Genomic DNA, 22439 nt, shown 5'->3' on the forward strand with positions numbered 1-22439 from the left:
AAGTGAGTGACGTACAAGTTCAAGACAGTGTTCTAACTGAAATGCGTGTAAGTGTAATACATAATTATTGGATTTACCTTGAAAATCTGCTATTATTCTGCTGTTCCTGTAAGGTAAGTGGCAAGAAACAAATTTACTGTCTGTGTTTGTTTTATAGGATTGTAAACAACTGTTTGAACCCACACTTATACGGGTCGCGGGTTCGAGGCCAAATCACGACTAAACAGGAGCTCAGATCAAGCCAATCAATGAACTTTCAAACTCATGTGTGGATATGAAAAATTGAAGCCCTACACCTAGACTGGTAATAAGTACATGCTCAGGAGAGAATGGGGGGCGTTACACTCAATTATATTACCAAGCATTTATCTTACACAAAGCCTTGAAATGTAATTCCCATTTAAGGGTCGTGGTCCTTACAAGTATAATACTTCGATTTTACTAGCTATTTATATTAACTTAGACTTTGCACAGTAGTAAAAAATACTTATTTCACTACGTATTTAAGTAAGATTCTTGATATTTCTACAAACGTAAATCCTTGTGATATATTTTACTATTTATTTATAGCAGAGATGGGCAAAATTTTCCGGAATCCGGAATCAGAAATTTCACTTTCCGGATTCCGGAATTATTCCGATTTTACTTTCAGAAAATAAAAATTCCGGAATTAGCTATTCCTAATTTATAATTTATTTGCAGGGTTGGAATTATATAAAACGATTATTAATTTTATATATATATATATATATATATATATTGTTGATACATACGATTGATATTATTTAGGAATATATTATTTTGGGAAAGGAAGCATATTTTTATTGAATGTTATGTCAGAATAAAGAAACTCAATGTTGTCATAGAATGTAAACAAGTGTGTGTGGTTATGTGTTTACATCAATGTTTTGTATATGTGATGAATGTTATGTTTTTGCTACGGCTAGACGCTAAGTCGTCAGTTCGTATGCTATTGTAATTTGTAATTTGTAATGTTTTGATTCAGGAATGAATTGTCATCAAGTTGTAATACTATAACACTGACACACATTTGACTGTGGCATAATCGTTGAGTTTGCAGAAATTTGTAGGTCTGAGAATTTGATTACGATGTAATTCGGGTGAAACCAATGTTTTACCAATAGCTGAGATATACAGAAAGTCGACGACGATGAATTCCAGGATGTCTGGAATCCAAGTATAAAAACTCATGGTTCTAAAAGATTGGGGGGAGAATACAGTGGATCAGAAGACGGTGATCAGACAACGAGCATCGTACGTTGAGCAGCAACATCGAGAACCACTGATACGTATATCACGGTTGTCATTTAGCTGTGATTCTAGTCAACGATTAGATCAGGAGATCTAATAGTTTCCAGTAAACCATTAAAGTGGATTATGGTTTCACAATAGTCAGCCACTACAGACTATTGGCAGCGAGATATTTATCATCCAGAACATCGACATCAGTTCCAGGCATCATTTACTCAAAGGTACGTGTATCTCAGCTATGTTCGAGTTATTCGTGGTTAACTTCTTAGATGCTTAAAGATATGTGATCTGGCGTTTATACACAGTCGACGATCAACAACAGTATTACACGATATTATGAAAATACAAAGATTTAATTCAAAGTTAATTTAATGTTGTTTACTTTATGTCATCCTCGACCTACTCATTCTAGATGGTGAGTAGCAGCGATCTTCAACCGTCAATTATCATTTCATCCCCATGCAAACTAGGCACGACGGTAAAAGGTTGTTATGGTGGAGATAGCTGTGGTTCGATTCCCGAATAGTGCTAAGTGTAGTTCCCACCATTGTTATGGTGGAGTATGCTTAGGGTTCGATTCCAGGCGGAACTAGGTTATTATGGTGGAGATTTGCTGGTTTTGTAACGATCCTAGTGTAGCCACCGTGTTATGGTGGAGATACTTTAGGTTCGATCCCCGAAGAGTAGTGTAGCCATCGTGTTATGGTGAAAATAGCTATGGTTCGAATCCCGAAACGGAATAATTTTAGTTTTAAGAATAGGTTTCAATGTGGTTATGGTTTAAGTTCGGTTTAAATAGTTATAGTTTGAGTAGTTTAGTATGTTAATATTTTGTAGTATCATCGTTCACCAATTGAATACGAGATTTGGTTCGGATCTCGAATGACCAAGGCATTGACTCAAGTAGATTAAGTAAATACGTTAACCCTCACCACCCACCCTCACTTCGTAATTAAAGTTGAATTAAGTATTGAGATAAATGAATGAAAATACTGTGTTAACTAGAGCACAGAAAGCGAGTAAGGGAATAAATATTGATGTGCATAATTTATTTGGTGTGAGGACACCGGAAAGACGAAATATTTCTTGCAGTCAGGACAAGGTCGCGAGTCCTAAAATTATTTTGAGTAGGGAACCAGTTTTCAATTTCCCAAGTAGTCCGGTAACTAAATCCGTATCAGAAGACTTTCCTTCAATCATAAATTTAGATCCGAAATTAATAAATAGTGACAATAAGGATTTTAAAATGGCGTCTAACATTACGTTTTATGCAGATATTAACAAACTACCTAAATTCGATCTGAAAAACGATAATGACATCGTGTCGTTCTTCGATGAGTTCGACGATGCTTGTCAAATGACAGGTATCGCCGAAAGCAAAAGAAAGGAATTACTGCCTAATATTTTCAAAGGAGTAGGGAGGCAATGGATTAAATTGTTCCTGAAACGGAAAAATACGGCAGAAATCCAATATAAGGATTTGCAGTCAGAAATCGTAGAAGAGTTTACCAAATCTAATGTGACAATTGATATCGAGGATAAAATTAAGGAACGTTTACAGCATGAAGACGAGGCTGTCATCAATTACATATATGACATGCTCGTTCTTTGTGAACGATTAGATTCGAACATGACTGACATTAAGAAAATAGGTATTATAGTTGGAGGATTACATCCATACTATATGGAAAAAGTTGGAACGATAGCATATTCTAGCCTAGATAAATTTGTTGAAGATTTACAAAAGATAGAAAAGAATAAATGTAAGATTGCAAAACGCGTGAAAAAAGAATCCGGTAAAGTCACGATTAAAGATCTTGTAAAAAAGATTAGGGAGCAAGTACAAGATGACGAAAGTGAATCTGAGTTAGATCACGTAGTTGTAAGGAAAAATAAGGAAGAGAGTAAAATCAAACAAGAGCCGCAGAGTATTACACAAATCGCGGAGTTAGAGAAAAAGATAGACAAATTGCAACTTGCATTATCGGCGAAATCACAAGACGGAGAGAAACACGAAAATAATGTTAGAAAACAAGGGAAAAATCAATATTATAGAAATAATAGGCAGAATAGAGGAAATAACCGAAATAATTTCCGAGGAAATAAGAATAAGAATTGGTATAATAATGGTAACAGAAGTCAAAACGGTAATAAAGGAAATAATGGTTATTACAATAAGCGTGGTAATCGAGGTGGTTATTGGAGAAATAATAGAGGACGTGGTCAACAAGGGAACTGGCAAGGAAATTGTCAGAATTCGTGTTGTCACCAATCCTATAATTTTGAAAATCCGAATCAGCAGAGATTTGTGCAAGTGGTACCAGCACAAGTAAATGGTACTACTTACTATCAAACAGCAGGTCCGAGTAATTTAAACGGAACACATCTGTAAATGGGCGAGGCGCATTTACAGGGAATAGGAACCTAAGAACAAGAGAAATAATTGCCTCAGTTAATTTGGAAAACAATATGGTATATTTACCATTAGAGATCGATAGTAGACAGATTAAAGCGTTACTCGATAGTGGGTCACAAATTTCGATTATTAATGAGAAATTAGTGCCACCGAGTGCAAAAATAATTCCACGACAAACAAAGATCAAAGGTATCACGCAAAACACTCTTGTAATTAATAAATTAGCAATAATCAAGTTTAAAATTTCAAATCAAACTTTTCACCAAGAATTTAGGATAATAAAAGATTTCCCATATCAAATGTTAATTGGGAATGATTTTTTGCAGACACAGAATTGTCGAATAGATTATGGAACTAGTAAAATCATAGTTCAAAGGTTTGGGAAACCGATTAAACATTGTAGAAATGATCAGGAAACCAGAACAGTTTCCGATAATATCGCGATAAGTATAAAAACAAGTTTAAAGCCGAAATGGGTCCTTGGACATAAAGTGAAGTTGTTACCAAGAACTAGGACAACTGTTGAAGTTAACCTAGTCAATTCTTGGGCAAACAATGAATATTTATTAGAGCCAGATAAATTGTTAGAGACTCAATATAACATATTTGTACCTAGAGCGATATTGTCGAAAGAAAATCGGTGTTTAGAAGTAATCAATCCATCAAATAAGACAATCATGTTAACGAAAAATTTGAAAGTGGGAGATGCAGAAGCATGTATTAGTGAATCAGAATTAAGACAGGAAGGATTAACAGAAGATGAAATTGAAGAAGTGTTAGAAGCGAGAAAAAACTATGATAAAACACGGTTAAAAATTGGTGATAAGACTAAACCAGAAATTAAAAAGGAATTAGAGAAATTATGTTATAATTACGCAGATGTTTTTGCGTGGAAAGAGAATGAATTAGGAAGAGTTAAAGGAGTAGAACATAAGATAGAGTTGGAAACGGAAGTTCCGTTCAGACGTCAACAGTATCCAATACCTATAGCTATGAGAGATAAAGTTAAAGAACAGATAAACATCCTACTCGAACAGAACATCATCGAGGAGAGTAATAGCTCGTATAACTCACCCATGCTATTTGTAAAGAAGCCTAATGGATCGATCAGAGCCTGTTTGGACTGTAGGGTCCTTAATCGGCATGTAAAATTCCATTCCGTGGCGTTGCCGCCTATACATCAGATTCTAACATGTATGGGTGGTCACAAATTCTTTAGTGTCCTTGACATTAAGAGTGCTTATCACACGGTATCGATTTCTAAGGATTCAAGGAAGTATACGGCGTTTAACATTCCTGGCGTCGGTGCGTACCAATACTCTAAATTACCCATGGGTTACATCCAATCGCCCGCCATATATACGAAAATCATGGCAATGACATTAGCTAACGTTCATCCGGAAGCGGTGTCGTTTTACATGGACGACGTATTCCTATACGTAAACAATCAGGAAAAGATGGTATCGGTATTGCATTCAGTTTTTCAAAGACTAAGAAAATATGGCTTAAAGTTGTCGGTAGAAAAATGTCACTTCATGGAGGAGAAAGTAATGGCATTAGGTCACATTGTGAGCGAAGCTGGTTATGAAATAAGTCCTAAAGTGATTCAGGCAATAAAAGCTTGTAAGCCACCCACAAGCGCGAAAGAACTTAAGTCATTCCTTGGGTTGACTAACTACGTACGAAAATTTTGTAAAAACTATGCAGAAATGTCAGCTAATTTTCAACAATTATTAAGGAAAAACCATAAATTCGTATGGACCGAGGAACACCAACTTAGTTTTGAAAAATTAAAAGATGCGTTGATGAATGCACCGTTATTAGCACCTTTTCGAGAAAATCTGGAAACGAGAGTGTATACCGATGCGTCTACAAAATCAATTGGGGCTGTACTCATGCAAAAGCAAGTGAATGGAGAGTGGACACCTATAGCATATTATAGTAGAGTGTTAAGACCAAATGAAACGAGAAGACATATAGTGGAGTTGGAAATTTTGGCCGTGGTGAGTGCCTTTAAAGCATTCAACTACTATTTGTATAATAAAGAATTCGAGTTATACACTGATTGCAGATGTATAAAATATTTACAGACAACGCCAAAATTATCACCGAAATTGTTACGGTACAGTTTAGAGATGGCACAATACCAGTATACGCCAGTGCATTGTCCAGGGGAGACAAACCCGAGCGATGTATTATCAAGAAACACGGATATTCAACCAACCGATGAAGACATTGATTTAGATGCGCTACCAGTAAAGACAGAAGATCTCGAAGTCAACATCACGTTCGACGAAGATGTGGACGTAGCTGAGTTGCAGAGGAAAGATTCTTTCTTTGGGCCAATAATGAAGGCTATAGAACATCCAGAAGAAGCAGACGAAAAATCGGAAAAACAAGCCCGCTGGTATGAAATTAAGGACGGAAAACTTTTCAGAACTCAAAAGATGGCTAATGGAAAGAAATTTCTATTATGCATTCCTTTTTCTTTAAGGGAACAAGTTTTCAAGAACTTGCATTGTTCGATATATGGAGGTGGACACTATTCCTACACGAAGTGTTATAATCGAGCATTAAAATCCATTTATTTTCCGAATATGAAAAGATTTTTCCAAGAGAAGGTCAGCCAGTGCATCAGTTGCCAAATTCAGAAACGTAAAGCTGGTAGGACACCACTGCATCCGCAAACATACCCTAGTTATATGCCATTCCAGCATGTAACTATGGATGAGATTGGGCCGTTTAAAAGATCTAAAAATCATAGGAATAAATATGTAATTGTATTCGTAGACAGTGCCACTCGTTACGTAATTGCTAGGGCAGTTCCCGCTATAACTTCCGAAATTATAGCAGAAGTAATTTTTGAAGAATTGATTACAAAACATGGGATTCCTGAGATTTTAGCCATGGACCGGCATAGTACACATCGAAGCCGAGTAATGGAAGAGATGGCTGAGCGTTTTGGTATGAGGTTAAACTTTGCCAATACAGATGCCCACTACAATATCGGAACATCGGAAAGAGCTATAGGGTCAATCCAACAGATTATGAAGCACTATATAGACCGTGAATTCACAAACTGGGACGAGATATTACCTTGCATAGTGTTTACCATGAATACACAGATTCATGACGGAACCAAACACTCGCCATATTATTTGCTTAAAGGGCGTGAACCCAGAACGTTCTTGGAACAGGATCTGGACATACCTTGTGAGTATGTAGAAAACGAAGAGCGAATAAGAACTGTAAAAGAGGCAAGGAAATTGGCGTACCAGAATTTGCAGAAGCGGTTTAAATCTCAAAAGAAGCAGATCGAGAAGAAGTTTTCTCAACCTAACTTCGACGTAGGTCAAAAAGTTTGGATTCGTGAAATGCCAAGAGCAGGCATTCCAGCTTGTTTTGGGAAGAGATTCAATACTCGTGGAGTAATAGTGCAAAAGATGAATAATAATTCATATAAAGTGAGATATGAGACAAAGAAAGGACAAGAGAAGACGGATTCCATTGATATACAACGTTTAAAACCATTTGTCAGCGCGAATGAGGAAGATTCAGATAGGCAAGATGATGAGTCGGATTTAGACAGTGATGTCTAAACAGAAAAAAAAACAACGCGTGTAAAAACCAAGAAGTTTTTAAGACTCAAAGGACTACATCACGAAAAGTTAAAAAAAAAAGTATGTGCAACGATAAAACACGAATAAGTTTTAGTATACAAGTTTTTTTGTTAGGGATCTGTAAACAACATGTTTTGATCAGTGAAACAGCGAGGTGGACCGCTGTTTATCAACAAAAGTCCGTGTCCCGAAATCAAAGTAAATGTTGATTTCCATCTAAAAATCCCTTAACTGGTAAAAATATATTGTTTACAGAGTGTAAAGTGATTAGGAAATTAGAGAATTTTTTTTAAAATTAGAGATATGTAGTAAATTTCTTTAAATTGTTGAATAATCCAAGGTACACATACAAATAAATTAAAACATAAGTATTAAATAAATAAGAGATATAGAAATAATTAAATTAGATAATTTAAAATTCAGATAGTAATTCTAAGTTTTAATTGTTTGCAGTTAACATCATGTTCAAGATTTTCATTTTTCAAATACTATTGATTAGTATTGGGGTAGCAGAGGAAGAACATCAACAAATAACATTATCAGAGATTGGATTAGCTTTCACGCAGAATGCATATGCTGTTCATGCTACGAATATGGTGTTTACTACTGTAAAAATGCATTTGAATTTCCAAGAATCGGTGCCAGTACATGATAAATGTACTGACGCATACGAAATTTTAAACGACTATGCAGTAAAAGAAAAAGAATTTAGACAAAATATAGTAAATTTATTACCCTGCCATTTTGTCTATGAAAATAGTAAAGCTAGGTGTAATAATAATCATAGAAATAAAAGATTTATATTTTCGTGGTTACTGGGATTATCGTCTATTGGTTTATCGACGTATAACTTAATACATAATAAACAGTTGTCTCAGTCTATTGACAAATTAAGTAAACATGAAAATGTATTAACAAATGAAATTAAAAATTTAAAAGAATCATTTAATAATGAAATTGCAGTAGTCCACGGGATTGTAATAAAAGTATAACATGTGTTGCACGATTTTAAAAATAAAATTCAAGATTTATACTGTTATTTGCATCAATCCCAACGCAAGATAATGGCAAACTTGTTTGCTCATCTTGTACAGGAGAGAGTAAATAAAATAGTAAATAGCATATTAAATAATCAGTTAACATATCATATATTATCTAATGCTGATGTTAAAAGGTTAATTAGTCTTCATGACGTATTGAAGAATACTATTTATAGGTCAGACATTGGGATGTTCTACCAAATGTCTAGCGTATATTTAGTAAGATATCATTACGAAGAAAATAATGTTGATTTAATAATAAAAACTCCGATAATATATGATACTAGTATTTCAATAATGTATGACGTAACATCAATGGGCTACTTAATAAATAATACTAGAATATTTTATGAATTACCGGAAGCAGTTTATTTGGCGGAAGGTAAATTTCATTCATTGGATAAAAGTAAATGCGAATTTAAGAGTTTTCTATATTTTTGTGAAAGCATAACTATGGATTGTGAATCAAAATGTTTGAATAATATCGGTTTAAATAATTCTCTGGAAGGATGCCAGCAGAATTCTGAAAAATTTTGGGGGAATGTGATATTCAGATATACACACGCTGGTGTGATGTATTCTTCTGTTGAAAAAGAAGCGTACATGACAAAAGTGGGTGTTCATCAAGAAGTGACTTCAACAAAACTTGATCAAACTAAATCTAAATCAAATTTCATAAACTATGATAAATTTGATAACATAATAATAGGAGAGCTGGTCATTCCAACCAAACGGATAATTCAAATTCAAAATAAACATATTAAATTGATTGGTAATTGGACTGAGAGACAAGTAAATTTCACCTTGCATACGCAAGAGTTAAATAGTTTAACCGAAAAATTGTTAAAATTCAAAGTCGATACGTCAATCCCAGAACTACATCTAAAAACAGATTATATCATGTATGTAATTTTTGGAGTAATAATATCATTAATTTTGACGACAATATTGTTATTAGTACTATATTGTAAGCTTTATAGAGCAATACGGAGGTATAAAATTCAAAATCAAGAATAATAATAATAATAATAATAATAATAATAATAATAATAATAATAATAATAATAATAATCATAATAATAATCATCAACAAGTAATAATGAAGTAAGCATAGTATACTGTATGTGCCTTGGGTTATGAAAAAAAAAGTGTTACATTTTTGGAAATGAAGAAGAATGAAGTTTATTGTGAAAAAAAAGTCTAAGTTGCAATGAAAACCTGAAAAGGAATATTGGATTAACATTTAAAACAATTGGTAATAGGTAGAGATACTTACCTACAGCATGAGGTAGTTGTGAGTTGAAAAGCCTTTGGTTATGTCATCCTAGATAAAACTAGGATTGGTCTATTTGATTTGGTGAAACGAATAAGTTGTTGAATAAAAATGGTTACGTAGTACTATTACGGCAAAACTCTTTGTTTTGGTAGAAAAAGAAGCAATAGAAAATAAGCATAGTTAATAGATCATCATAGATGAAAATAGATACAAGCGTGTAAATAGATAATAGCTAGGTTAAATAACAACATAATATTAGAGAAATCAGTAGCTCCAAGCTATGGAAAACAAAAGCGAAAAGAAGAAAAAAATAGAAAGAATTGTCTATTAGTAAAGCTAGACAAATAGATAAATAATAGATAATGTAGATGCTAGTGATATAATCTAGTATAGTAAGCTTACGTATCAAGAATAAGAAGTCGTTAAAAAGAACGAAAAAAGTATGAAAAAGTCGTTAAAAGAAGTAAATAGTTTGGATAGAAAAGTAAGAAAATCATAGATAATAGACGAGAAATGGTCAAAAATAGAATACAATCATATGCATCATGTATATAATCATCATTAAGTGGTATGTAAACACATTATTTTTGTCAAAATTCATTTTCTAAATTCACGTTTCTTTTAAAAATGAGAGGAAAATTATTGATTTATTATTATTATAGAATGATCAATTGGCATATGAATTATTTGTATAATAATAAGGAAAAGTATTCAGTTCATGAATATCTTCAATATTCATGTGGATACAAGATTCAGTTTGTGGCTTTTAGTCCGCTATAACTTACTACTTACTTGGCCGACTCAGTGAGCTTCTCTCGCGTACGAGAGAGGACCCGTTGCTAGGGGGCGGAGCTTATAAGAACATGGCCGCTGTATAGCAACAGGCCACTCCTACTTATGACGAGTCTCTCTCATTCACAATGATGTAGATGCTTTATGAATGATTTCTCAGTACATAGAATGTTGGAATGTTAAAGTATGATAGATTAAACATCTATAAAGATAATAGTACCTACAGACAACGTTAAAAATAGCAGTAAAGTGTATTTAAGAACATAAATATGCACGAAAATGTAGGGCTTTACGACTTTAAAAAAAAATGACAAAGACAGCGTCAAACGAATGAAAATGTAACGAGGATAGCATTTTTGTATCCGAATAGGTTACATAACGATTAGAACACTAGTCATTATTTAGAATATGCATCGATTATGCATTTTATAGATAATAATGAACGATTTTTGAACATTAAGACTAGGCCTATGCACGAAGTATGTAATTGTTACAGAAGGGAATCATAGACCGAGATTTAGGATTATTAGTTTTTAAGAAAAATAAAAACGGGATTTCACACTTAGTTATTTATACTTACAGGTAATATGGAGAAGAAGTTTATGGTACTTACTATTGCTTTAACATCTTTAACAGTATTAGTACTAGCAACGTCTATAGTTATAATATATTTAGTTATTAAATTACGTAGATTTAGTAGAAAGAAAGAAAAGGAAGGAAGTGTAGTAAATAAAAAGGTATATGACGATATTAGTAACATAGAAAACTGCGGATTATTTCCAATTTACGCAGAAGTAGATAAAAATCACACTAAAAGCACACAATTAGCACTGAAAAATAATGCAGATCACAATCACAAGCATACAGAAGTATCACAAAATAACTCAGACACTGTTGGTACACACGAAAACCTATGCACCAAAACCAAGAGGGATGCACTAAAAATCACGGAATTATCCAATTTCGAAACGGAAAACACGGATAGACACTTATTCACAAACTCGAAAAGCGAAAAAGTGTATGTTCGACCATGTGATGTGGTAATCCTGTGAACAATTTTCCAAAATTTTAACGGAAAGTGCGGAGCACGTTTTCAAAGTCAACTTGAACTATCGAAGCGACGCGGCAAATAGGATGAGACGCGGAACTTTTCAATGTCAGTATCAAAAAACGTTGCTGATACAACATTTTACGGAAGGAAGTGAATCAGAGTTGCTAACTCTACGGATAAGAAACTTACCATTAGTGAAGTGATTAATATTTTTCAAGTTTTATTTTTGTGTTCTAAAATCTTGCAACGACAAGAGACGTTGTTTATTAGTATATTAGTGTACTATAACAAGATAAATAGTGTATAAAAAAGTGTGTTATAATTATTGAAACATCAGTGATATGGACACTGATACTAGTGAAACAACTGCAGAGATAACAAACACTGGTTTGGACTTTGCGACTGAATGTAGCGGAAAGTTTCCAAGAACGAGAACAAGAAGGTATATGTATGTGCAGTTCCGAGCACAGGAAATGCAAGACAATTACAAGTAGTTATGTATATAACTCAACACATGGCAGGAGCCGATACGTTTAAGAGGACTCTTGACAAGTATTTTTTTTAAAGAACAACAATGAATGTAAATAAATGATGTTTTAAAGATTTTAAATGTGATAAATAGTTAAAGCAATATAAAGATATATATACAGGGTGATGGATAAATATACTCAATTATTTTTATAGTCAATTTCAGGGAAGAAATTGAGTCGAGAACGGAGTTCCCTCATTTTGAAGGAGGGGCATGTTGATACATACGATTGATATTATTTAGGAATATATTATTTTGGGAAAGGAAGCATATTTTTATTGAATGTTATGTCAGAATAAAGAAACTCAATGTTGTCATAGAATGTAAACAAGTGTGTGTGGTTATGTGTTTACATCAATGTTTTGTATATGTGATGAATGTTATGTTTTTGCTACGGCTAGACGCTAAGTCGTCAGTTCGTATGCTATTGTAATTTGTAATTTGTAATGTTTTGATTCAGGAATGAATTGTCATCAAGTTGTAATACTATAACACTGACACACATTTGACTGTGGCATAATCGTTGAGTTTGCAGAAATTTGTAGGTCTGAGAATTTGATTACGATGTAATTCGGGTGAAACCAATGTTTTACCAATAGCTGAGATATACAGAAAGTCGACGACGATGAATTCCAGGATGTCTGGAATCCAAGTATAAAAACTCATGGTTCTAAAAGATTGGGGGGAGAATACAGTGGATCAGAAGACGGTGATCAGACAACGAGCATCGTACGTTGAGCAGCAACATCGAGAACCACTGATACGTATATCACGGTTGTCATTTAGCTGTGATTCTAGTCAACGATTAGATCAGGAGATCTAATAGTTTCCAGTAAACCATTAAAGTGGATTATGGTTTCACAATAGTCAGCCACTACAGACTATTGGCAGCGAGATATTTATCATCCAGAACATCGACATCAGTTCCAGGCATCATTTACTCAAAGGTACGTGTATCTCAGCTATGTTCGAGTTATTCGTGGTTAACTTCTTAGATGCTTAAAGATATGTGATCTGGCGTTTATACACAGTCGACGATCAACAACAGTATTACACGATATTATGAAAATACAAAGATTTAATTCAAAGTTAATTTAATGTTGTTTACTTTATGTCATCCTCGACCTACTCATTCTAGATGGTGAGTAGCAGCGATCTTCAACCGTCAATTATCATTTCATCCCCATGCAAACTAGGCACGACGGTGGAAGGTTGTTAATATATATATATATATATATATATATATATATATATATATATATATATATATATATATATATAATCAACATTTGGTAAATTTCTTAGCTTGAAATTTCACGTCAGTGCCATGGTTAAAACTTTTTCTCGCAATAACTAATAATTGGTAAATAGATATTATATTTCTATTATGCATAAATCCTAAACTGTAAAAAAAGACTTCGTTCTCTTAAAGCTGGTAATCTCATCCAAATTAACTCGACCGATAACAACCCGAGAATATTTTTGTAGCTTACGTCGACGGTAAGCTTAACTAATACTTACACAACTCGAATGTTTAAATAACATGTACGGTTCAGTTTGACCCTTATCTACGCTTTGTTATATTTTCCATAAAGAAAATGCAGAGTTAAGGGATTGAACATTGTTACGGTGGTGTAATGACCAACTTTCTTCCATGTTTAACTAACCCAACAAAACCTAACAGAAAGTTCAATATGAAGACGACCGTGTAAAGCACTGAGAGCACTAATCACTTTTACTACATTTTCTCTATAGTCATAGTCATAAACAATATTAACCCTAGAAGTCATACTCAAAAAACTTCACACTTTTACACAGGTGGGGTCTAGTAGACCCCATCCGGGTATCTCAGTGGAAGTAATTATAAGTGAATATTTCGATCACTACAACATTAGTTCATTATGTGCTACTAATGCTATTTTGACATATCCACACTCGTTTTGCCAATAAAAATTTTCGATATGTTTATCGTAAGAAATGAAAATGAAATCTGAGTGTTTTACGTTCCATGGTTATGCCGGTTAGGATAAAGGAGACGGTGATTATGAGGAATGAATGAAATGGTGGAATGAAGAAAGTGGGAGGAAACGGGAGAACCCCGAGAAAACCCACGCACACGGTGTTTGTCCAGCACGAATTTCACTTGGCGGGGGCTGGGATCGAACCCGGGACCCCATGCACCAGAGGCGAACGCTCTACCACTGAGCCACCGCGGCTCATGTTTATCGTAAGTAGTATAGAATTCACCTAACTGTTTACATGAAGCTCCGTACGAGTAACATTTTACTATCTTTTTCTTTTCTCTGCAGCTATGCTTATCCTTTCAAGGTTTGTGCAATATCAAACATATCTTGTGTAATATTATAATTTCATCACACATATCTTGTGCAATAAAATACTCTTATGCGCCTTGCAAATGTTGTTTTGAGGTCGCGTGCTGGTCCAGGTGTGTGTGAAACACATTGCGTTGACGAGTCTGACTGTGAGGTGTACTGTAATAGGTATAGTGTACAATCTCTTCCGGTTAAAATACCTTATTCACCGACTTCTGAATCCGAAAACAAGTTTCGTTGCCATTAGAAAATTCAATTTCACTTGAACTATTTGTTACGGATCACGTATGCTGTACGTTTTCGAAGTATCCTTCTGCATCACTCTCCACATGACTATCTTCAGGACTTCCCCCAGAAGACAAAACTACTTCTGCAAGTCACTCAGACGCAACTTCTCTAAAGTTACTATCTTTTGAACTCACTGAATCTCCAGTCTTCCTTTTCCTGAACTCATTCTCACTGGCTAGTCGGCGTATCTTGAAAATAACACCAAATTACACTAACACGTAATAATGAAACACTAACTTCACCCGAAGTAGAGTACTTGCTCTACGCCATTAAAATTATGAATAAAAGAGTTTTATTATTAGCAAACAGGTTCATAAATACGTTCATAATCTCGGAAACTACGAGCAAAAGGGCTACACAGAGAAAATCACAAAAAAAAAAAAAAAAAAAAAAAAAAATGAGTATTAAGATTTAAAATGAAATTAATTCATTAACTTAATTTATAAAACACCTGTAAAAAATTAAGTCAATATTTAAATGGCAATAAAATGCGTTTATCTAACAATGTTCATATATAGCATTACAAACAATAAATTATTTCTTGTTGGGTCTGGGAGACTCCAGGTATGGAAACTTGGAGTAGTGATACAGAAATCTCGGAAATTATTGCTTGCACAAGGCTAAAATTACGTAAGTTACAAAAACACATTTAGATATAAGATGTCACGAAAGCTGAAGATTTGATGCAGATTTATTATACCACAAGGCATTTCAATTACCTCTATGGGGTCTGTTAGACCCCACATATGCGTTCTAGGGTTAAATAATGAGTACACTTATGAATGATAATTCTATTTACAATATAATGAACAGTTTCAAAAGAAAAGATAGTGGATTTTGCTGGACATAAACTGTATATTTGTTTTAAAAAATATTAGAAATTTTAAACTGAACTTACCTGAAGTGGAATATATACACTAATGTGAGGAACAAGTGGTTGCTTAATTTGGACAATAAGTCTGGAAAAGAAATTAAGTGTATATTGCCTCATGCCTGGAGGACAATCCGTACAAGCTAATGTAGCTAGAAGATCAAGGATTCGATTCTCGAGAAGATATTCGATACAAGGTCCTGTGCTCCCTACCTGCAAGGTTTCTTCTTCCTCAACAAGGATCTATAATTAAAAAAAAAAAAGAAAAAATCGAATTATACAAGAAATAGAAATACTAGAAATAATTGTAAAGAAATTAGAATGGTCTATTTCTTCAGAGAAAACTAACGAGGTTCGTGATTCCCATTGTATGAGAACTTCTCTTTACTGTTACAGATATGCATCCTATCGTAAAAATTAGTAATTCCAGAAACTGCTTCGTTCTTCTTCAACTCTAGAGCTCCCTCGTGGCTAAGCGGTCAGAGCTCATGTGATTCAGATCCCACGTTAAGCTGTAGGTACACATTTCCTATAGCTTCGCTGCTGAAATGGGCGTTATACTCGAAATCAAATGAAATCAAACCAACCTCTCCAACTCTACGTACCCTCATTTGATTTCACGAGTGGTCCAGAGTGTTTTCTTTTTGATGTAGAGAAAGAGTGAAGATACATTCTTAGTGTGCACTACCATCATGGTAACAGGAAAGAATCCTTTTCAGTTGTCTAGTGGATAGCGCGTGTGGGTTTGCTGCACGTGGTACCGGTGAGAGAGCACAAAAATTTAATTTCACAATCATTCATTTTCATTGATCATCCGTCTTCTTTAACCTGAAGAGCATAACCATGGAACATTAAACTAGAGAAAGGAAAGCTCCAAACATTTCTTGAATTATAGCTCCAAACTTTTTATTCATTGTTTCTCAGAAGGAATATCGAGACCAGTGATGTCCAAATAACGAGCCATGTACAAAAATGAAAAAAAGTACCATTTGTTCTTTCTTTCACTCCATACATAACAAGAAGAGCATCATATTATCTGAAATGACGCATGACTTTTAGCTACAAAAATATTTTGTTTAACGCTTTGGTTATCAAGCCCATTCTCCTTACGTCCCACGGCTATGCCGTATAGGCTAAAGGAGATGTTGATTATGAGAAATAAATGAAAATAGTGGACTGAAGAATGTGGAAGGAAACGAGAAAACCCCGCACACGGTGTTTGTCCAGCACAAAGTCCACTTGGCGCGAGCTGGATCGAATCAGGGACGCCACACACCAGAGATGGAAGATCTACCACGGAGACATTCCCCCGCCCCATTCTCCATGCTACATCTTAGAAAAATGTAGATGGTTCTTAAGAGTTACTTTAGTTTCCAACTGGCCTAGACACACGAAACAAGAACCAAGATACACAGAATAACCAGACATTCAGTGAACTGTTGCCTCAAGGGAGCAAGGAAAACGGAAAATTAACTACCAGGTATGGTTCTTATTTTGCTCTGGTTCATAGTGCAATCACAAAATGTCCACCATTGCACTAAAAACATGTGTTTCTTGCGGTCTATATCAAAATACTGTTTATAAATCTTACTATAATCTTATGGAGAAAACTACTTAACTACAGCAGCCTACCTTCAAAAGTTGATCCAAGTGTGCTGGAATGTTTGTACTCTCAATCGGAATTTTTGTGTTAGACCCTTTTTTGACATAAAAATTCATCACCATTTTCCAGTGATATGTGAAATCTTGCTGCAAAGGTACTGGTGGTGCAAGCTATTTAAAATAAATAAATAAATAAATAAAATTGTTAAGGTTACTAAACACAAATGGAAATATATCAACCAATAGACAATATACTGTACAGTACCCAAAATAATTTTACATACTCTTGCTTAGTTTTATTTATTTAGATGCTAAATTTCAGTCACGTTTGCTTCTGTAAGTTTCTTCAGAACTAAGCAAGGGTACGAAAAATTACTTTCTTTTCTATATATATAATTTGCGAAATGAAATATGAAAACTTAAACGAACTCTATATATATATATATATATATATATATATTAGTTAATTTAGGTTTAATTTTGTTTAAGAAAAATTCGAAGTAATATTTTTTATTCAAACTGCCCCAAAAATTAAAAATCAATTTTCTGAATAACATGCGTGTATCCTTCTAACTCTTATCACAAGAATAAGTCAGTTCTTTGAGTTTCCATCAGAAAGTCTCCATTTATTTATCAGTCACTGATGTGTTCACAGTAAGCACTTCTCTTAGATTCTTTCATTAGCTGGTTGATACATTGTCTCTGTGAATATTTAAAGGTTGTCGAAGACCTAGATTTACCCTCTTTATGAAGCTCTGTGTTCGATTTCCGCCGGAGCTTATGGGGTTTAGATCTCATTTTAAATTATAGGTCCATGTCTCATATAGCCTCAGTGCTGAAAGAGACGCTAAAAACCAATGCAATCAACCAGCCATTAGTGTTACAGATATTTTTCCGTAAGATGCTAATCTAACTTAGAACCTATGTCATCCAGGAATTCATTCCAATATCTACACAAAACAGACAAGAATTTCAAACTCAAAATTAACATTTAATCGGTGCATTATACTTTCTCTAAGAAGCTGTTTTGTTGAAGCTCAAAAGTAATCAATTGTTTTCTGGAACTATGTTATTTCTTTATTCTTAGGAAGGACTAACATTAAGAAGTAAGACTACGGTGGTAACAATTATTATCAATACGAGTTTCCAGAAAAGAAAATCACGGTTTCTACAGTTTCCGAGAATTAAAGGTTCTACTACGTTTTCTAGGATAGCTTCACAGGAAAGAAGAAATTTAACCCTCCAGAGGGCGCATGTCGGTTGAAAAGACCAAATTGCGCCATTTTGGTCATTGCTAGTAGGAGATTCCCCCTCTCAGATACTCCTCAGGGAGGGGGTGAGCCAAGGAATGCAGGTGGTGGGGAGGAGTTAGTTCCAAAGTGCCCGTCACAGTGATAACAAAAACCCAAGGTCGGTCATTTCCACCGAAGCGCCCAGTAGGTCAAAAAGACCGATGCGCCCATTCGTGCCCGTATGACCGATGCGCCCTCTCGAGGGTTAATAATGCAATCCAGATTACAATTTTAACATGTTACTGAAGAAGTGGCAGAGTACACTGAAACTGCAGATATAAGAACATTATATTCGAACAATGCATTTGTTCAAAATCTCCCCACGAAAAGTCAATTACTTACATTTACACGAAATTCTCACGTCTTGGTTTGTTCAGATCTATAGTTTAGATGCACAATGACGATAACTATAATCATTAGTCTAAAATATGATCCGGGACACATTGTGTGGACATATAATGCAGTAACCTAGAGCTCCTGGGGATGAAACAGTGTGTCAGGGGCCTATTTATACTGTTGAGAGTTGACTTCGCGTGTTAGTCAAATGATAGTAGTTTCATGGTCAAATGATAATGAAAAACGAAGGATAATCATTTCTCCAGGCTAAGACGAATCTTTATTGTTTGGAGTTTTTGCCCAATGAACACCATATATTATTAACATTATAATTAATTGTGTGTGTAATGTATTTGCTTATTACATACTACATGCAAGAAGAAAGAAAACACTGATCATATACGAATTAGAAACTCCAACCGGAAGTAGGCTCAAATCTTGTACACGATCCGAGATACCTCATGTCGATTTTTATCAAGACGTCTCTCACTTGTCTCACTAAAGAGACATGTACAGATGTTGTGAGGAATGACAAGGAAATTCATGCTCATGTGAATGATGCGCTGTGTAGAGAGCGGCGGTTAAGCTAGTAATCCCTTGAAAACCCTTCATTCCATGAGCAAATTTTCACCTGTGCTAGGCATGCTACCAAGGAAGTTTGTTTCGTAACCTACCAAAACGTACGTATACCTCAGACAGGAAGACGTGTGGCCGCGACTAGATCCGGTTAGCTTGGAGTTAGTGTTCCGGATTCGCGTTTTACTACAGTTGTAGTAATATATTCAAATTTGCGGTCTTCCTATTCTAGGTTTACAATACAACTCTCCTACGTTCTCAAACATATAGCCCCGTTACAAATATATCCCACTTATGCGGGCACCGTTTGTAAGATTTACGGAAGAAATATGAATTCTGATTTCAAAATAGGAACATAAGAGCGCCCTGTTAAACCAGGAAGCCATACCAAGCAATGTCGTAAATCGTGATCTGTAATGATCAAAGTATCTAAAGGTGTCCAAACGAGTCCGATTAGTTCCAGCGAGCGGTCTGAAGTAACGTACTAGTAATGATAATATTATCAAAAATCAGTGTAACGGAATGCTAGAACTCAGTGAAGTAGTATACAGGCATAAGAGAAGCAGAAGCTTGAATTACCAGATACTGGAAAACATAAAATGTTAGGATTTCAAAGAATCTCTCACATGTATAATATGGCAGAAATACGAAATGCAAAGTGTGCTCCATAAGCAAGCCATTTTGAAGTGAAGAGCTATGTGATGGCAGTGTACAAGGTGACCATAGAAGTGTTGCAAAGATGTGCCACACGCAAGGCACGTGTTTTTGTACCATAGTCTACTATCTTTACTTATGCGTGTATTCATATTCGCTGACACTCCAGCTCTCTACTGGCGCATTCAACCCGACCCTCGTGTTTTTGCCCTGACTCGATTAAATGGCATTCGTACTTTTTAGTGGCCACCTAGCACATGTAGGGGTTCATTCAAGCAGACGAAAATCAATCTACACCCACTGAAGCAACCCCTCCCTTAAAGAACCCTTTCGAAGGCAGTAGGATAGCATTTCCTGCTATAAGATGTTTATAATTTATGAATATATGTATGCATTCATAAAATGGGATAGCACGAAATATCTTACGTACTCCTTTCATTTGCAGTCACGAGTTTTAACTGTAAAATTACCATTAATATGGCGAGTTCGTCAGTCTGCATTATATTTTCAGAAAACAAAACCTAACGTATTTCACAATAATAATAATAATGAAAAGACCTATTCATTTACACAAACTGAAATAACTTAATTATTGTAGTACCAAATGTTGAAATAAGTCTCTTATCACTTCATCTTTTACTAAACTTCGATTAAAACTGAAGTTGTTACCACTATCAACTACTGTGAATATTCACTGACCATACCATTTTCATCAAAACACTGAAGATGTACTTCACTAAAAATTATTTTAGCCGAAGATTTCTTATCATATCACAACCACTGGATTTGCTGATAAAACCTAGCCACGTAATAAAAATATGAACTTACTGCATCCACAGCGTTCTGTAATGCAGCTGAAAATCTGCTGAACATTGCAATACTTCTATAATATCAAAATATAACGTATTAGTTAAATCCTTTCACATTTTCCTTAAATTCTTTACATGTAAACGCATCACTTAATATAAACATAAGAAATAAGTCAATTAATAACAAAAATTCGACCATCATTTGTTTTAAATTTACGTACAGTGGTATCAAGTGTGCTCATTAAAAATACTATTACAGTATCTAAATAAGCACTAAACATCATCTCAGAAATTATTAATTATTTTAAAAGTAGCTGAACTACCAATTTCACTGCACGGGAGCAGGGTGCGAATTACCGGGGGGGATGAGGGGGATTTCCCCCCTCAATCACAGTTTGTCCCCTCCAAAGAAGTCAGCTGAAGTATCACCACCGGGGATGCTCGCTTTCCCCCTCAAACTATGCTTAGTATAACTCCAAATTTCACTGATTTTTGTTATTTCTTGTAAATTTAATATTCTAGCTGTATTTCGAAATGATCGATGTAAACTGTTCAGTTTTGGTCATTTCTACTTACCACCTAATTACCCACTATTTTCAACGTTGTTTAGTAGAACTATATTATTATGACTAAGGTTGTTACTTGCAACTGTACCTTCGTTCCCTTCAGTTCGTCATCGTTTGTGAATTTGAATGTACTAATTGCGTATAACAAAGCCACATATAGATTTATAAATGTTCTTAGCGGTTGGCCAAGAAGAAGTAAACAAATAGCTTCTTCTACCATACTTGGCGAAGTTCGGATATGTCATATTCATCCTCTATATTTGTATCGATTATCATCCTATTTTAATTTTTGTTATAACATGTTATTTCATTTTCCAGTGTACTCTTTGTTAGCACATGGTCTTCATTCCCTAGTAGGTTGTGTGTATGCAACTCAAAAGTTGCATTTAATTTTTGATAATTGGCATAGTAATCACTGCTTTTACAGTTTACGGAAATGAACTTTTGAAACTGTACTCAAAATCTGAGATATAGGTATTCTCTCGTAAGTATATGTTAACGTACACGCTGGGGATACGCTCCTAGTGAGCAGACATGTTAATGAAGGTGATTTTTAGGTGAATAAGCGAATAATTCAAGATTTGTTTCAGCATTTGTTAATACGACTGGTTCTCCGTGTCATTGTCCGTGTCTGTATAAGCATTTCAACTGGAGCGTTTTTTTTTTTTTTTTTTTTTTTTTTTTTTTTTTTTTTTTTTAAAGTTAACCCTTCATTTTTCCATCTTTTCGCTGTACAGTTTGCTGTCCACGCAATTAATGTTGTCTGAAAAACTTCAGTGTAATGTTTTACTTTATTTGAATAACGTAGCCCATAGTGAATCAACTCATCTTCAACCTAACAGTAAAGTAATTTTTAAGTGTTGACTTTCTGTGCCCATCACGGAATCGATATTGGAGAAAAAAAGTTGTGATGAGCACAGCTTTAGCGGGAAGTAGAAGCACAAGCTCGAAATTTAAATTGAGATATTTTAAATATTTGGCCTTCGATTTGACCTTGATGTGAGAAATCGGGACCAGCAACAATCCATTTCTTATTTGATAGGCTAATATCTAGATTTTCTTAAAAATAAATAAATAAATAAATGTCCGGTTTAACTGATAATTTTAGTGGTTTTT

The 22439-nt window shown here is 34.6% G+C and overlaps 1 protein-coding gene across 3 annotated transcripts in view; it reads right to left on the reverse strand.

Moving 5' to 3' along the window:
• LOC145690128 (FHF complex subunit HOOK interacting protein 2A-like) overlaps nucleotides 1–20946 on the reverse strand; it is a 79675-nt gene extending 58729 nt beyond the window's left edge. For 2 of the 3 annotated variants that reach the window (XM_081764734.1, XM_081764715.1), the window contains exons 1-3: nucleotides 20777–20946; nucleotides 17121–17261; nucleotides 15516–15731 (exon numbers count right to left, since the gene is read on the reverse strand). In XM_081764734.1, coding sequence (XP_081620860.1) covers nucleotides 15516–15731; nucleotides 17121–17261; nucleotides 20777–20821 — 402 coding nt within the window. In that variant the 5' untranslated portion in view covers nucleotides 20822–20946. Of the gene's footprint in view, nucleotides 1–15515; nucleotides 15732–17120; nucleotides 17262–20652 lie in introns of all 3 variants that reach the window. The other variant, XM_081764724.1, reaches the window with a different exon arrangement.
• Between the last annotated feature and the right edge of the window lie 1493 nt (nucleotides 20947–22439).

This window comes from Thermobia domestica, chromosome 1 (genome assembly GCF_964235325.1).
Source record: "Thermobia domestica chromosome 1, izTheDome1.hap1.1, whole genome shotgun sequence".
Classification (NCBI taxonomy): Eukaryota; Metazoa; Arthropoda; class Insecta; order Zygentoma; family Lepismatidae; genus Thermobia; species Thermobia domestica.